At 40.7% G+C, this 17,922-nt stretch overlaps 2 protein-coding genes across 17 annotated transcripts in view; one reads left to right on the top strand and one right to left on the bottom strand.

Annotated features, from left to right (window-relative positions):
- Positions 1 to 7,354, bottom strand: part of MTRR (5-methyltetrahydrofolate-homocysteine methyltransferase reductase) — a 32,658-nt gene extending 25,304 nt beyond the window's left edge. For 3 of the 16 annotated variants that reach the window (XR_015705394.1, XR_015705392.1, XR_015705398.1), the window contains exons 1-4: positions 7,149 to 7,354; positions 6,635 to 6,855; positions 6,101 to 6,241; positions 3,208 to 3,384 (exon numbers count right to left, since the gene is read on the bottom strand). Coding sequence is in view for 10 of the 16 variants with exons in the window: in XM_087760443.1 (XP_087616569.1) it covers positions 3,208 to 3,351 (144 nt within the window). In the remaining 6 variants the exon portion in view is untranslated. Of the gene's footprint in view, positions 1 to 3,180; positions 3,385 to 6,100; positions 6,242 to 6,634; positions 6,856 to 6,935 lie in introns of those variants that run through there. The other 13 variants (XM_087760443.1, XM_087760430.1, XM_087760402.1 and 10 more) reach the window with 13 other exon arrangements.
- A 38-nt stretch (positions 7,355 to 7,392) lies between these two features.
- On the top strand, positions 7,393 to 17,386 carry FASTKD3 (FASTK mitochondrial RNA regulator 3). The gene is made up of 7 exons (XM_087760481.1): positions 7,393 to 7,422; positions 8,023 to 9,486; positions 12,799 to 12,884; positions 13,481 to 13,643; positions 14,842 to 14,911; positions 16,196 to 16,310; positions 17,100 to 17,386. The coding sequence occupies exons 2-7, from the start codon at positions 8,052 to 8,054 to the stop codon at positions 17,196 to 17,198; spliced, it is 1,968 nt and encodes a 655-aa protein (XP_087616607.1). The 5' UTR covers positions 7,393 to 7,422; positions 8,023 to 8,051; the 3' UTR covers positions 17,199 to 17,386.
- Positions 17,387 to 17,922: the final 536 nt, after the last annotated feature.

Genomic DNA, 17,922 nt, shown 5'->3' with positions numbered 1-17,922 from the left:
TTTTGGGCAGGCTAGTACATATGCAAAGAATACTCACAACTGCACTCAGACAGCAACAGCTTAACTACACAACTCCTACAGTATTTGCTTTGTCAAGTGGAAAAAAGTATTTTTGTATGTACGATAATCACAATCACACAGTTAGCCATAACACTGATAATTTCACACAGATAACTGGGGTGTGGTCGTACAAACTGTGGGGATCATTTCTAAGTTGCATTGGGAATCATTTGGTTCTGTCTGATAACTTCCATGTTACATCTGTCCCACAAAAAACCCCTGTGCTTTGGGGGACCTAAGGTAGCTCTGAACAGAGATAATCAGTCACTGTGCTCTACAGTCTGATTCATTTTGGCCCCTTCACCCTGCCCCCAATTAATTGCTCTCCCCTTTGCTAATACCGATCTTCCACATTTCCCATGGTTTTATGGGGGCTACTCCCATTATACCAGGTCAACAAGAACCACCTGTGTTTGGGATTGTGCATCAGTTCCATAAATTCAGGTCTCATGCAACCATTTATTACTTCTCAAGTAAAAAGCATTCTGTTTCTTTGATTATTCCAGCTTTAGACTGATAGCAGGCTGCAGCACTGTGCTCGTGTGCTGTCTGTCAGGTCACCCGCACAACGCACTCTTTCACAGCACCCCTATGGGCTACGGGTTTTGAATCACACGGACAGTTAGCGACCCATGGGAAACACAGCTCCACAGACACCTTGCTCGGGAGTGACCTCTGGAGGTCACCTACTCCCACCCCACGCTCCAAGTGGGACGAATTGCTGACGCTGCATTAGGTCAGCTATGACTCTGACTGAATTTTGGAAACTTCTAAGGGTAGAGATTCCGCTTTTCTGGGCAACCTCTTCCATCCAGAAGAACTTCTCCACTAGTGTCAAATCTGAGTTTATCAGGCTGCACTCGGTGGATTTTGCCTCCTGTTGCAGAGTCTTCTGCTGCCAAGAAAAGTTCGGCTCAAGTAGGCTGTTATTAGGTCACACCTTAGCCTCCTTTTTGCCATAATAAGCAACCCAAGCTCCTTTTACTGCTCCCTGTAGGTTTCAGTTTAAACTCTCTCCCAGCATTCCAAGTTTAATAAAATAGTAAGGTTATGAGAAAATATAAATAAAGATTGCAAGAGATGCTATGTTTCATTCCAAGCAGTTTCAGGACTGCAATTCAAAACTTCAGAGTTTGAGGAGTTTTGCTCTAAACACTTCACTCAACAAATCACTCAAACCTTATCCCCTCCTCAAGCCATGTAAAAAGTTACCCCTTATACCTACAATCCAAAAAGGTTAGGAATGCAAAGAAACAGAGTATCAAGGGGTTTTGCTGTTGTCATTTTTTCCAAAACCTTCCGGAAGAACCTAAAAGCAGTTGCCTGGAGCAACTTAAATTACCATCTGGAACAGTATCCTGCCTCTGACAGTGGCCAATAGCAGGTGCCTAGAGAAGCATACAAGAAGAGAGAAAGCATGCAAGGATATTCCTCAAGTACTTTGCTAGACTTCAGTGAGTTGTGGTCCAGGGACGTTCCAACAGAGGTTTTGCCCTTTACAAGTTCAGGCGTACTCCAAGTATCTGAAAATTCCTGAGATTTCCAAAAATGACCTATAAGTTGTGCAAAAACAGGCCTTAAGGGTCCTGTTGCAGTAACCCAGATTTTCAAAACTTCCACAGCTGATTTGATAAGTACAAATACAACAGATTCTGCAGTGCATTGTCACAGGGGACTACTGCATTTACAAACAAAAGCAAATTCTTCAAGTAAAAAAAGCAAGGGTCTACTAGTATCACATAAAAATTTACCATAAATTGTGTTCCATTAAAATAATTAAAAAAAAATAAATACAAGCTCAGAAAATAAAAAGTGGTGTATTAGAACAGAGTTACGATTAGTTCACTAAATTCTTGCTTGCTCCACTGCACGTTCTCCTCTGCAAACTTAAAGACCTTTTGGAAGCCAAATATTTGGCAACAGAGGTCCTGCATTAATTTGTGTCAATTACTGGAAGGTCTGACATATCACTAGACCAAGAACCTTACACAATTACATAGTTTTTCACTGTACCTTCCACTTCTTCCTATATCCTTAGTGTTACCTCTTTGTCCCATTCTTTCTCTTTCCTTCAAAAGTACTCCTCAGCTGAGGACAGCAATGCCACACAACAGCCATGAGCAGCCTGCTCAAGCTGTGAATGATTGCTGAAGGAAGAGGATGGGATCAGACAGAATGGAAGAAATGGAAGAATATAAGGAGAATCTTCACATTCCCTGCTGGCTGCATAAAAGTCTCTTTGTTAACACTTTGCTACATACTCAGTGAACATTCATTCAAAAGCAGATGTCCAGCTACCCAACATGTAGTGTATCCCTAAGAAAGCAACCTGCTAAAAGGGAACTAAATTATTTTTATAAACTCCTCACACTTTCAAGTGCATGAAAAACACTCTCTTAGTTGTTATTTTCTGCTCATCTCAAATGAAATACCAGGCCATCAAGTTTTGTTTGTTTGGGTTTTTTTAAATGTTTTTGTTCCAGGACATACAGTTGCAAGTACTTTGTGAAGGAAATTACAGTCCATATTGTTTTTAGTTACAGACAGACACTAACAGTTTTCAGATCCTTACCCTTGGATAACAGCAAATAGTAAAAAGCCACTTCCTTGCTCCAGCCACGCTTTTTATTTCTTTCTAGAATATAACTTGAGTGTATCCAGTGTGAACTGGAGTGAGTGCATATGCTAAGTAACTCAAGAAGACCCCACAAAAGCTCAGGGTCATGCTGGAGCCCACAGTTAAAAGTACACAGGACCTCAATGCAACACAAAAACAACAGAAAAAAATGTGTCATGTCTAACAACAGGAGAGCTGACCAATAAATACAGAATTCATTCACTACTGCACACATAGTTTTCAAGACGTCACGGCACTGTTGTTAGAAGACAGATCAAAGATATATTCACTTACTGTCGTAATAAGAAAAATCACAAGAAAGATGTACCTTTGGCAGAAGGCTCTTAAGCATTTGTGAATATTGGTCCAAATTACTGATTCATAAGAAACAAAAATTTAAAACTAGATGGCATATTTTAGGTGGGTGCATGTGCTCAGCCTTCATGATTATTAACAGCCACCACTCAAGCACATGAAGAAAAATGCAGCTCTTAAATACCTACTTTTTAAAACAGCATGGAGTATCTCACCTTGTCCATTTCACTTATACAGTGCATATCAGCTTCAAGTCCATGGGCACCTGCTTGCTGCCATATTTCCTCAGCTATGGCTTTTGCCTGCCCCTTTTGTGTTGCATAGAGGAGCAAAAACCTCCTTTTTAAATCACAGCGCATTTCCCAAAACAGCACTTTTTTTTTTTTAAGATACTGCAGGGGAAAAAAAAGAAGGAAAAAAAGTGAATTTATTGCATGCAGAACAGCAAGATTTTGCTTTACCTATTAGATTAAAAAGAGACACTTTAAAGGATAGCAGTATTGGCACTTAACTTGGAAATGAGGCATCTACTCTGAAGAGAAGCCATTTCTCACACCCAAGCTTTGTAGGCCAGGTTGCGAAGCACTCGTGGTATTGGTCATATGTGCTGTACTACCTTGATGTTGCAGTAATATTGCAACATCCCCAGTATCAAGAATCTAGTTTGTAAACAATACAATAAAGAAACTTGCTTCATGAAAATGTATACTATTTTAATTACGTAAGTTGTATTTTCCACTTTAAGTTAGTGACTGCTTTGGTCACTTTTCTGAGATGTATTCAAAAACAAAACGTAGACCTGGTGAAGTCAAACTACAATGCCTGCGAAAAAAAAAAATTAAAATTCTCGGTTTCTTCTTTTCTGAAATCAGTATTTTCTGCCTGAATACCTTTATGCTTTACTGTCCACTATGTCTATATTTTAGAACACAAACATTGTTTTTCATTTCATATTTGAAAAAGCAGCTTCTTACACAAGTGCAAATACAGAATTGACTGTTTGGGCTTTTTTTCTCCTAAAAATAAGAAACCATCTTGGAGAAATCTGTTGTAGTGTAAAATGCCACTCCTTCACAAAGTCTTGCAAGCAGTAGGATGAATAAGATGCATACCCTTATCCATTCACCTGTCCCATGAAAGTTTGAATGTAAGAAGTTCTCCTTCATGGATTTTGACACACACAGAATACAACAGATTGAAGGGCAACTTCAAGAAGCAGTGAATAAGAGACAAGCAGAATGTCGCTTGTGCGTATATTACAAATTAATTTTCTGTCAATATTTTGTTGCTGCTACAGAGCTGCAGTAGAACTCAAATACCTAGAATTACAACTGAGTAACTTTGAGTTTCCAACTTGAGTTGTTTTCATGTGCCTGCGCCCAGTTTGCTGTACTTCACCTACTGCTCCCACAGAGATTCAACTACAGAACGCATTCAGTGTCCTAACCACACACACTGATTTATGGCAACCTGTGGCTAAGTAATTTGAGGCATATCTTTTTCCTGTTTCTCTCAAGGGAAAACAAACATAGCTCAACTGCATAAGAAGAATACTATGCTCTTTTGACATGGCATGATATTTCTCCCCACAGTACTGTGGAAGGTTTCTCCTATTAGAATTTCTTTTTTTAAAGCACACTTGTAAATCAAAAGTGGTGAAACTAAGTGATAGCCTCTTAAGAGTATGGTGCCTGTACCATACATGAATTCCATGAAAAATTTAATTACTAAAAAATTTTAAGGCTTTCATTGTATTTTGTTCTACTACATTTTCCATTATAGTTTTCACTTTAAATTGATTACATTATATTACCTAAAAAAATTAATAATTACCTTAACAGTCACTTTAAATAAATTAATTTAAATAACTGGCTCCATGTGCACATGCACAGAAGAAGACACATACACCAAAACAATCCACAAAATGATTTTTCACCCTCCTTTTCCAAAAGAAATACAAAGAAATTTGATACCACACAAATTATGATGATTCATGTGAAACAGTTTAAATACAGTTTAAATGCCCACAGATCCCTGTAGTAATACAGAGTCATCCTAGTCATGTGCCATGTTTTCACCCTAAGTGTTCTCTTGTCAGCAGGTGGCAATGCCTGACTATAAATGGAGAAAAACAATAAAGATGAAGCGGCATTTCATTACTACATTCTTTTTCATACCTCAGAAAGGGAGAAAGAGAATCAGTTTTCCACTGGGACCACACCATAGCACAGAAGCCTTCTATACACAAAAAGCTGAGGGGTAAGCTGCCAACATTATAGCCAGGGGATTACGAAGAGGCTTCAAACAAAAGAGTCAGCTTGGGAAGATGTACAAGAGAAGCATGAAAATTTGCAATAGTAGGGAGAGAAGAGAGGGCAACAGAAAGAACATCTGTCACGATGTGGTCTGACATGGCCAGATGTTGCCCTAACAGCGCTGTGACCTCTGCCTAGGCCAGACAGAGCAGCCTCTCCATAAGACACTGTGAGCTGCTTCCACTCCGGGTAGTACAGTAACAATAAAGGGTGCAAAAAGTAGCTACCCACATCTTGGGTGCATGTATGTGAATTTGAGGGAAGCTTTCTAACTGGTGTGTGGACTAGTAGATCGCACAGAGAGGCAAAAGTTAGAGCAACCACATCTCCCACAGAAGGCGTGTATAAACAAGAGAACCCACACAGCCAGAAGAGGGGGTCATCCTTGAAATGCATTCCTCCCGAGAGAGGGGATGGTGTGCATATGTAACAATGCAAACGTGTGCTTGTGGGAAGGGGCAGGCCACGATTAGACAATTCCTTGGAATTAGATATAGAAGGCTGTTTAAATATTTGTAGGCATATATTAACGTTTTGTAAGTGCCTAGTATCGTATCTGTTGCATTGTTGCTATTGATCTTGAATATATAGTTCAATTAACTGGTTAAACTGTAGTTAAATTAACTGCCTGACAGTTAATTATGTCATTAATAGATCAATAAACTCCTTTGATCCTGATTCGATCTAAACTACACAAGTTGTGGGGTTTCTCTCTGTCATCAACCAGAATAGCTTCATGCACAAAGTGATCAAGTGATGCCTGCTAAAAGAAAGGAAAATTAGTCATGCCTACCTGCAGATGAACACAATCATAAACCAGGAACACACTTGCACTCAGATGAACATACTGCCCACATTGCTCTTGCTTTGCTTTGCTGCACCATACACTCTTCAAAGATGATATGCCACTTCCACTTATGTCATACGAGTTCAACTGAAATAAAGAGGGGAAAAAATGGTAATTCTTGACTATTGAGCTTTCTAGAGAATCCCTCTAACTTTAATAGTATTACCACACCAGCAGCCTTTAACATCTTGATGTGCTGGTAGTCGCACATCAAAAACCAAAACAATGTTTAAGCTGGGAAAACAACCCAGGATTTGCTGGCTCAAAGAAAGGCTTAACATGAAACTAAGGATAAAATTCCAAATTATAGCTCATCTGACCCAGAACTCGGAAAAGTCAGAAAACTAAGAGTCCACAAAAGATTAAGAGGGAGTTCCTCAGCTCCATAAGTCAACACACTGCAGGAGCGAACAAGCCATCTATGAATGCTAGCCACACAGTTTCACTGAACCAGATGTGCTGGCCCTAGCAATTACGTACCTGTACTGTAATACCAGACTACCTGCTTCATGTACCTGGTCTGTCAAAAATGTCAAACTGCGTGGCCAGGGGCAGGACAAAAACGCAAGAAACTTCTGCAGTAGCTTTACACACTTCTCTGTGGCTTTAAAGCGGGTTGTGGGACCGTGCCTTCAGAGCCATGAAGCCATTCCCATGCCGGTTTTTCAACGGCTAGCGACTCGCTCAGAATCACTTTCACTCTACGACCAAGACAAACAGAAAAGCCATAAAAACCGTCAATGAAACCCGCATGTGAAACGCTCCGCGGCCCAAGGCTGACCTTCCGTCCAGAAAAACGCGGTTGGACCACCGGACACCCCGCCGGGAAGGGGGAGAGCTGTCCCTGAGGAATGACGCTGATTTCAGGGAACTAAAGCCAGGTCCACACCGGAGGCCTGAACGCCGCTGCAGCAACAGAAGCCGCCCGCAGCGGGCCGCGCCTCGCCTCGCCTCCCGCCCGGCCGGCCCCCGCGCTGCCCCTCAGAGCGCGTACCCGCCGCCAGCCTGCGGGGAAGGGGACTGCTGTCGCTGAAGGACGCTCTTTTCATCAATACCTACACGGGGACAAGTCCGGCTCCCGAGCCAGAGCACCCCCCGGGGCACCGCCGCGCCACGCCGGACCCACGGCGGCCCCGAGGAGGCGGCCGGAGAGGGGCGGGATGAGCCGGGCCCCGCGGGAGAGGGCGGCGGGCGGCGCCCGGAGGTACCCGCCGGGAGAGCGCCGGAAGTTCCCGGCAGCCCCCGCGCCGCCCGTCATGGCGGCGGAGGTGAGGCTCCCCGCGCTCCCGCGGCTCGTCCCCCGGCTCCGCCGGGTGCCGCCAGCGGCGGAGGGAGGACGAGGGTGGGGGGGAGCGACGCCCCGGCCCGCGGCAGGCAGGGGCGGGCGCTGGGGTGGGAGGGACGCGCCTCTCGGCGGCGGGAAGCGTTGGGCCTGCGAGGCGGGAGGGGCGGAGAGGCCCCGCCGCTGCCGCTGAGCGCAGGTCAGATTCACCCGTCGCCCCCCGGCTTCGCGGCTGCGAGCCCCTCCTTGGCCCGCTCCAGCCGCGGGTAACGGCGGTGCCCCTCTGCGGCCCCGCGGGCCCCGCCCGGGAGGGTAACGAGAAGCGCCGCCGTGCGGTTCCCGCTCCCCCGTAGTCCCCCCGTAGTGCCCGTACGGAGGCGCGGGGCAGAGATGCCTTCCCCCTGTCACGCCGGTCTCAGCCGCTCCCGACAGTTTCTTCTTCTCGTTGCATGGCCTTGCGCTGGTGGTCGTGGGAGAGGGATCATCCCAGTCGTGTCCAGCCACTAAAAGTTTTTTTTTGCTGCGTTTTCATGACAGTGATGCTGTTTTCCAAACTATATATTTATATGTATTGTTCTTTCTCTAGGTATCTTTTGAGAACCCACTTGATCCAATATGGCTTTGATTAGCCGAAAAAGTTTACAGTTTTATTCATCCAGCACACCAGCAAGCAGGTCCATTTTGATGACCCTAAGCAAAAGGTTGAGCTTTATCAGTGGGCAGCGAAAGCCCCAAAACTGTAGCTCCGTAGCCATGAGAATGCTATGTTTCAAAGATAAATCTCAGTATATGTTTTGTAGAAAAAACCACGTACAACTGCGGATACAGTCTCTTTCTGTTAATGAAACTGTGCATCTTTGTGGAGATACTGGGAGCAGTCCTAAATCTGATAACAGGTGGATGGATGAACAACTATTTTTCAAGAAGTTGAACAGCCTTTGTACATCGAAAGAGATTTTTGACTTTCTTGGCTCTCTGGAAGTCATGTCTGATACTATGGCATCAGGAGCCTTGCAGAGGATTTCTGAAGTTGAGGTGGATGACAATGGTGTGAAGAACCCTGAAGAAGTGTTAGAGAATGAAGTTTTCAGGGCATTATGCTTCCAGTTTGAATTCGAATCCTCAAAACTGTCAAACACTGGGCTGCTGAATGCTTTGCAAGCTTTGATAAAACTACGTATAGATCCCCAGAGTACACTGATGGCAAGCTTGCTTTCAGAGGGTGAGGAACGGCTTGGTAAAGGACAGTTGACTGTTAAAAATCTGTGTGCTCTTGGAGAGAGTTTGCTTGAGTTGGAATGCCCAAGTTGGGCGACTCTGGAACAAATCGTGAACCACATGCAAGAAAAAGACATTGAGAAGTGGAGTCCTAGGGAAATGGTGATGGTTTATAAGATGCTGCAGGTGACTGTCAGGGAAGGGGAACAATACCAAGACTTGCTAAACAGAATGAACAGTGTCACTTTAACCATAGTTTCCCAGCTAAGCCCAAAGTTCACAAGCATAATACTGAATTCACTGGTTGTTCTTCATCAGGCTCAGGCAGTCCCCTTAGTGACAGCACTGTGTAAGCATTCTGTGAAGCATATTCCATATTTCACAGGTGATGAACTGGTAGATGTACTGGAAGCCTTCCTATACTTTGGACATCATGAACAAATATTGACAGAGGTGCTGGAAACACATGTTCCCAAGTCTATCTTTACCATGCATCCTCAAACAGTCAGCAAAGTCATGCAGTATTGCTGTCGAAAGATGATCCTTTCTAAGCCCATCTTTGATGCAGTGGCAGAAGGTTTCATTTCCGATGCTGACAGATTTACCACTGACCAGATTGCTGAGTACATTATACCATTTGGGACTCTTAACTATCTCCCTCCAAGTGCTTCTTCCTTGTTTGGGAAGCTTGAAACCATACTGCATACTCGTTTTAGTCACTTTCAGCCCCACACCTTGCTGAAGCTGCTGCACTCATGTGTCCTTATTCAACGTTACCCAGTAAATTTTCTGCCAAAAATATTTAGTCCTTATTTTCTGCAACAGCTTCAAGGTAAGGAGCAGTGTTTCTCTTGCTATGTTCCACATTTCTTTATATTACATGGTGTGTCTCTTGTCAAGAACCCATTTGTTATCAATTACATCTGTCAAATCAGCAATGACCTGTATAAGGTGACTGGAGAATAGCGATCAGGAGGCCGAAGATTGTTGCTTCCTTGTCACAGTTGCAGTTGTCTTTCCATTTATATCATTTAGAGGAGTTTGAAAACTGCCCTGTACAATCTTAAACAGAGATTTGAAATCTCTTAAAAAAATTTTAGTTCAGTTAATCCTGCTTTTCTAAAAAATACTGACCCTCTGTTTTTTTCACTGTGTTTGTCCTTTGTCTCATACAGGTTTTAGATGCTAAGTTATTCTGTGCAGAAAATATGTTACTTTTAACTCTGGCTGTTTAAACTTCTTTGCCTATGCAGTGACCCATGTGAATACTCACACTGAAGTGAGACCATGTTACTATGAGACTGGTAATGCTAGGAAGGCTAGTGAGACTAGTTATTATGGAACTAACAAGACTGAAACCAAAGTGGTAGCTTTTTTAATGATGCTACTTGGAGTGATGCACGAGTGATGTAAAATACAGTTTAGTGATTCTAGCTTCATTTTTCTCTAAATTGTTGCATTGTAGTGACTGCCACATGAGGGATGTGGCGTAAAGGTGGAACACTGGATAGTGAGTCCTGAGACTTGACTTCTATTCTGGGTGTAGCCCCCCATTTGGTTTGCAGCTTTGGGAAGTCACTTCACTTTTCTGTATCTTTTTCTTCCCCCACAATTGTTTGCTTTGCTTACTTGGGTCTCACGCTCCTTAGGGTTGGGACTGGCTCGTAGGCATTTTACTCAGGGGCTAGCCCAGGGGAGGACATATTTCAAAAGACAATAGAAATACTAGTAGTACTGATTGTGAAGCTAAAATAATTACCTTCTGCTTGTGCACTGCCGGTTAGATTTAAGATTTCGCTGCCTGTCTTTTTAAAGTTAAGTCCTCTGTGACTTTGCATAATTCTTATTTCTGGATATCTTCCTAAGCATCCAAACCACTCTCTTTCTGAGGCTCTAAGGGCAAGGTACACAATCACAGTTGTGAGAAAACCTGTTCATAGCCTTCAGAATTGGGAACAAATTATAATATGCAAGAAAAGTTACAATAACTGTTCCACAGCTTACTTATAATTGTGTTACTAGCAAGCTCACCTATTACGACAGAAATAATTCATTGTTATATTTTAAAAGATAGTCTAAAAATCCTTATAAACTTTGGTCAAGATTAGTACAAATTCTAGAGAGACGTGAGGTGAGGTGTAGCATTGGGACAAAAAGAATTTAAATTACTATTATTGATAAGAACGTGTTACAATTAGATATGTAGAATTTGTAAATCTCAGGCAGTACAAAATGTGTTTTTCAAATACTCTTTTGCCTTATGATTCAAATAAGGTCCATTGCACGTAAGTGATTCTAGTGCTTTATTCCTTACCTTCCGTCAGGCTGCATCGTGTCCAGCTTTTCAGGTGGGGGTAAGGTAGAACCAGATACGGACATCTGCTGTCATCTCTACTCTTCTGTTCTTTCAGGATAAGGATTATTGTATTACATTCTTGCTTCCAACTTGGTTGTATTTCTCTTTCACATTGTATTATGATCAGCTTGTGAAAGCTGAAAAGCGTAAATGGATAAAGCTGAAAAAAATAATTTGCAGTGCGTAATTGTTGGCTTAATTAAAATAGAAGTGATATCTGAACCAGTAAAATGTATCAGCATCGTAAATGTGAGCAGTTAAGGATAGGCTGGTATGGTTTTTTTAATTATCTAGGTAAAAATGCAAATTGAATTCTAAGGCTCACATATGCTTTAACAAGGCATAAAGATTGGTGCTTCACCCTGGTTTTTAAATTACTTTTAATCTAGAAGCTGATGTGGTTATGTGGTGCATCTTCCCATTGGGATCCTGTCTGCCGACTACACTCCTCTGGTGGAGGCTTCCTGTGCCCATCCCTGTTCTGTGCCCTGAGCTCATTTCCACCTCTGAGCAAGTGCTACAGTCCCATCCTTGGCCCTATGTCTTCCCATACTGAGGAAAACATTATGAAATTTAAAAATCTACCCCATGGTTCATCCCATCTTGCTTAGGAGATCAAAGAGTCTGCTCACCCGCTGCTTCCAAGACTGTCTTGTCTGCAAGGGCTGCTTTCACATAATCGTTTTGTTGTTTTGTTTTTCCGCCCCTCCCCCCCCAGTCTTGTAAGTTTCTAGAACATCCCTCAGGTGATAGCCTGTCCTTGGCTGTAACTAGTACATAATACAACGCTTCTGGACACAAACCTATTATGAACAGCGCACTTGTAAGCTATAGATTTTAAGTAATTCTGTGTTAGATAGTAAAGCATATTTGGCAGCATTATAGGGATATGTAAGCTATGCCAGAAGGATGAGTGACTTCTCTAGATCTCAGCCAAGATTGGTCTGTTAATAAAACTATATAGAAGGTCAAGTTTTCAAAGTGATTAGAAACTTTGGTCACTCAATTTTTAACTGTTCAACATAAAATACCTTAAGAGGTTGACTTTTAGGAAGCAGACATTCCTCATCCTAAAAAACAGAATGTCTTTTAAAGTTCTTAAGCTGATACTTTGAAAATGAGAAACCTCATAGTACCAGTTACATTGAATATGTTCTTTTAAATCAATATAAAGGTATTCCACTGGAGTGGTCAAAGTTGAGAACAGGAACTTGAGAAGATGACCTGCATGATTAGCGTCTTATAGTACATCAGGATTTTACCATTCTGTAATAATACTTTGGAAGTAACATGAAAGATTCTTCAAGTATACACTTGTAGACTAATCTCCAGAAATTATTCAGTATTATCCGCTACTTTCAGCTAAAAAAAAAAAAAAAAATCTGAGTGAAACAATGAGATCCTGGGATTACAACCTGGGGAGAGGGGGTTATAAGAAGAAGGAAATGGGGTATTTCTCCGAGACCTCAATTCAAACTTACTCTTCTCAGTAAAATGTCCTGCATCTCAGATCCTCATTTTTTTGTGAAAGAGTGTGAGTCTTAACTAAGATCTTGCTAGTTGTATATTTTTTTTATGTTGATGATATTTCTGTAAACCATTTCCTCATTTTTCTATGTCATTTCACAACTGATCTTTCTGTTCATTCGAAGAATGATCAAGGATGATAATGATCAAGTAGCTTCTCTGCGCGTTAAACTGCATAGCTTTTCCTAACTTCTGCATGAGGGTTTGTATAAAGATACTTTGTTGAAGGTACACCTGAAAGCCTGAATGTTTTTGTTTCAGCTCAGCCACCTGGTTTGGACAGAATTGTTACCTCCCAGCTAACCCAGCTCTTTCTGACTGTTACCCTGGAGTGCCCACTTTATGAGGTATGGTACATATGAAACCGGAAGTGATGTTAGCAAGAGGCGATAAGGTCTTTAGGGCCCTGTTGATAATTGGCTGAAGACTGTCTTTCCCATAAAAACATCAGAATTGGACGAAACAGCTTTTTTGTTTTTCCTTGATGAAAATATGAAGCATTTCTACTTGTTTGATTGACTTGATATATTTGTATGTTTGACAGAACTGACTAGCTCTAAGTTAAAGGGCTTTTTGAGTATTTCCGAGTACTTTTCCAACAACTCTTCCTTTTTTACGTTTGACTTGTGAAGTCTTGGAGAACAAAAGAGATCAGGCACTTTGGTGTTGGCCTGACTGCAGAGGAATGGAAACAGTTGTGCATTTCTCATGAGCGATACATTCAGCGTGATAGCATGGAAGCTTGCTGAGGATATCCTGGTGGTTGTTTTTTGGTTTGGTTTGTTTTTTTTTACGTTTCTAGCAGATCATACCTGAGACCGTAAGTCTCTCAATGGACATGGCTTTGAAACGCACAGAATACATTTTGCTACATTAATATGAGGTAGCAAAAATGTTGTCTCCCTTTTTCTTTTCTTTGATTTGGTTTTCTGTCATTATGTAGGGTCCCAAACTCCTTCCGAAGTATCAAGTAAAGGCCTTTCTCACGCCTCACAGTTCCCCGGATGTTCACCTCCTCAAAAGGGTAAAGACTGGATTACTTTATTTACTGAAAAAAAGAACATATTTTGCATCAGAGGTATCAACACCGTATTTCTATACAGTTGGTAAGTAACATTTCTTTAGATTAATAATAAGATGTGTACTTATGCTGTCAAAAATTTAGGCTCAGTTATTTTCCAGAAATAAAAATGATTGATTTTATTCCCTTTTTGTGTATTCTAAATTGTGCAAATATGGAAAAAGTAAACTGGAATACAGAACTCTGTAGAAGGTCTGAAATGAGGAAACATTACGGAAACTTTAAGTAAATGTATTTTAAAAGTGAGAAAGAAGAACAGGGAGAGGAAAGAACAGCAGCAATAGCACTTAGAATTTACACAGCCAGTCTGCACTGAAAATAGCTGCTAACTCTCGTTTTCTGTATTTTTACTATCAGCTCCCCTTTTACTTATCCTGTAAACAATTTGTATAATGTAAAGCAAAATGAGGCAACGCCACTTGCCTGATCTCTCTGCTTTGGTGGTGAGTAGAGAAAGGGAGAGCCGGAAGGTTGTCAGCCCTCTGCCCTGCTCAGCTGGGCTCCTCTCCCCTTAGCAAGAGCTGTTGACTACATAAAGTCAGTGGGGGTTTGTGGACTGAAAGAGAGGAGTGGGCAAAACAGAATGTTTCACACACCAGGAAAGGAAACTGAGAGAAAGTGATGATGAGGAAAGATGTGTGCCCAGGAGGGGTGGAGGATAAAGAAAGTGTTGAGGGAAGGGTCTCTCGGACCCCATGGACATCATCGGCGTGGAAAAAAAAAAAAATCAAGAGAGAGGGATGACTCCAGAATTACTCTGCGTTTCAGCTTCCACATGGGGTTGAAGTTGGCGGGGTGTAGGTCCCAAGCTCTGTTTGCAGATTGACATCATCTATAAAATTGGGGAATTAGTGAGAAAAATGTTTTGGAGCTGGGGGGGAGAGGCGGCGGGGACAGAGAGAGTCTCTCCCCAAAGGCCTCAAAATTCTGGAGGCCCTAGCCAGCCCAGCAAAGTGCCATTTAACTACATCGTGGTTTTCAGTGGACTTGAAATACTACTTCGCTGTTAGCATTATGAAAGTCTGAAGTGTTACTAATTATCGCTCATTTGTGTTAAATAGTCTGTACACATCTTTTGCAAGCCTCTGTGATTCAGAAAAAAGTATTGTGATAGTATTTTAGTTATTTTATAAAACAATGAACTGTAAGAGGATGAGAATTAGAGTAAATAGTTTGTTACATGGAATGAGTTTTAATGTCACTTCTCTTTTCATCTATACTAGATATTGAGATTAAATTAGATGAAGAAGGTTTTGTATTGCCTGCTGCCCAATGTGAAGAGGTACACAGACGGTAAGAGGATAAGAGACCACTGGTAAAATGTTAACGTTGACAAAGAGCATCCGGGGTGAAACCCCAGCAAAATTTAAGCTAATTGGAGTTTTGCCATTGACCTCAACAAAGCTAAGGTTTCACATTGAAACCACTAGCAAAAGGACAAAGTTGGCAGAATGAGCGATCTGCACTTTTTCCTCATTATTTTGCCTCCTGACTATACAGTGTCAGACAACTAGTCTCTTTGCCCAGTGACAGTCAGGATCAAAGTGATCCTGATTTGACTTATAGTAATGTATTTTGATTTTCTGTAATTAGTTTTCAAATTAAAACCAAATTAATTCTAATTGAGCATGTCCGCATAGATTTAACACAGTTTAAGCCAGTTTGAGTTCACACATTTACTTCTGTAAGGAGTCCTGTGTAATGAGGATTTTCTCTACAGATGCTGTTTTTACTGAAAAATGCATAGGTGTTTAAGAAATATGTTAAACAAGGATTATTCTGAGAAACCTTGGATACAAAGTTAAGCAACCTGCCTGTGTGGTATTTGCAACTGCACTTCTGTGGATAAAGCAAAATCTTTGAAAAGGTTATGTTTTCTCCAGCTTAACCTTCACAAGACTCACAGACTAATATAGGTTCTTTCAAAAATCCCATGCTTAAATGTTTAAGAATGGGCTTTGTTTTTTTTTAAATTACAGCTTTCATGGGTAAATAAGGTCACGATATACTTAACATACTGAAAATTTAGGCAACTTTTTTACAGTGAATATACAAATTTTGGTGTAAGTTCATGCGATTTTTATCACCAAGGAGAAAATATATAGTTATAATCCATGATGCTGCCAACCATACATACAGGTTTAACTTAAACAGATTTAGTTTAAACTTAACTTTAACAGGTTTAACAGGTACACTAATAAGTTGAATAAATTTAGCTGCTGAAATGTTTTCAAGTTGAGACAAGTATTTTGTATGTTTTTGCTTCTAGAATTCAAAACAGCTTACCAATAGTAGCATTAAAAATATCAAACTCTTATTAACTTGTATGGTAATTTTTGTTCAGAGCATATAAATAAGCCTTTCAGATCAGGCTTTCCCCCTCCCACCCTTAAATTGAGTTCTTTAAATTGTCCTGGACTAGGTAACTCCCATCCTACAACATCTAATCCTAGGAGGTGTTAGGGAGTAAGAGGGGAGGTATTGTCTCATGCTTCTTAGGAACTGCAGTAGTTGAGGTTATTAAAATAACTGATTTTTTTTTTTTTTTTTTTTTACTACACTTGTGCTTGGTTTTAGAATTGCCCTCTGTGTTGATGGTCAAAACAGATTTTGCGTTAATAGCCACAATCTGTTGGGAGAAGAAGCTATTAAACAGAGACATCTTCAGTTACTTGGTTATGAAGTTGTGCAGGTAAAGTCCAAAGACAGTAGTTTGCTTTTGCTCTGGTTAACAAAACAAGTGAAAATGATTATTTTATAATGCTTAAAACTGTAGTTGCAATTACTTCCCAAGGCAGACATAGTCTTGGCCTTTCTATATTATGTTCTTTCTGCCTAGCTTTTGCCTTTTTGAGGGTGTTACAGAAATTTCCTTTTTCTTCCTTGGATCAATTAGTTTATTCTGCCTGTGTTTTCTGCCAAATAGTGGCTGCTTGAAAGAGTACTTCTCTGCAGTGATTAAGGTTCAAATCCTGACTTAAAGGAAAATGTTGTCTAAGACTTCAGTAGAATTGGGATTTTTAATTAAATACTTTTTAAAAAAGGTCTGAATTTGGAATTTAAAAAGAGGAGTTAAAAAAAAAAAGGAACTGCTTTCTGTTGTAAATAATATTTTCACAGCAGAGCGTATCCTTTGTTTTGCCTGTTGAATGAATAGAGATATTTTTATCTTTAAACATACTGTGGACAAAAACAGTTACTTCTAGATTTTTGAGATTTTCTTTTCCATTTATAATCACTTACCACAGAAGTCTAACTCCATTATATTTAACTTAGTTTAAACTGTAATGGATATCACTCTTTGTTTTATAATAATCTCTATTCAGGTGATTGACAGATCAATAATACACTTAGGATTAAATGTTTAATTTTAAAACAGACAAATCTTTGATGTGTAATTTTACATCTGTTAATGAACATCAATCTTACCCAGCTGTTTATTAAAAGGTATTTCCAGCAATCATTTTTGTTTTCTTTCCAGATTCCATTTTTTGAGATAGAGAGTCTACAAAATTGCAGAAAAATGGCAGACTATCTACACAAAAAAATCTTTCCTCATACATACAGACTCGGCTGCTGACACTGGAGAATAATACTAAATCACAGTTTGACCTCCTGTACTATAAAGTGTAAATATTATGCGTGGAAGAACAATTCTGTTTTCTAAATGACTCCACATAAGATAATTTGAGCTTCTGAATGTGAGACCTTCCAATATTTGGAACAATTGACATGTAAAGAGTAATAAAAAGCAACATATTTTCTTAAGTTTTGTGTAAATATTTATTATAAGTTAACAGATGCAAGTGCCAGCCAGCCAGTGGTGCGTATCTTTTGTATTTTCACTGGGTCTAACTCACAACTGCAAATGGGCAGATGTGACTACTCAAGGACACTGGCTGCTGCTGAATGTACAGAGTGTGCCATGCTACCTACCAATCAGGGCTTTTCTTGACAGTATAAAAAGAAATTGTGCAATTTACTCATAGCTGTTCATGTGATTTCCCAAGTGTTTCATAAAACTAAAATTTGCAGTAGTTGCACAAGCAGTATTGGCTTAGTGCTCATACTTAAGAGATGTTGAGTGCTGTTCACTAAATAGCAATGCCTTACAGAAAATGAGCGCGTTTTTATTAAAAAGATTCGCTTTACTTTGTAAAAGAGCAGCTACCACAGGGTAGTGGACTTGCGCAGCTGTCCCTGTGGGGGCCACCCGAGGTTCTGGGTATGTACTATTTGTAGTTTTGTCTTTGGTGGCAGTTTTAGCTACACTGGCTAAATGGGGTCATGTATGCGCTGCAGAG

The sequence above is a fragment of the Nipponia nippon genome, unplaced genomic scaffold, assembly GCF_047370975.1.
Source record: "Nipponia nippon isolate SJK-2023a ecotype South Korea unplaced genomic scaffold, ASM4737097v1 scaffold_1, whole genome shotgun sequence".
Taxonomy (NCBI): domain Eukaryota; kingdom Metazoa; phylum Chordata; class Aves; order Pelecaniformes; family Threskiornithidae; genus Nipponia; species Nipponia nippon.
The sequence above is the reverse complement of the archived record's forward strand: the minus strand, read 5'-3'. Positions and strand labels throughout refer to the sequence as shown.

Bases quoted from the DNA above. Each gene is read 5' to 3' on its own strand.
- FASTKD3 (XM_087760481.1), top strand. From the start codon at position 8,052: ATGGCTTTGATTAGCCGAAAAAGTTTACAGTTTTATTCATCCAGCACA. The intron at 12,885-13,480 runs GTATGGTACATA...GTCATTATGTAG, and splicing joins TGGAGTGCCCACTTTATGAG to GGTCCCAAACTCCTTCCGAA. The intron at 13,644-14,841 runs GTAAGTAACATT...CATCTATACTAG, and splicing joins ACCGTATTTCTATACAGTTG to ATATTGAGATTAAATTAGAT.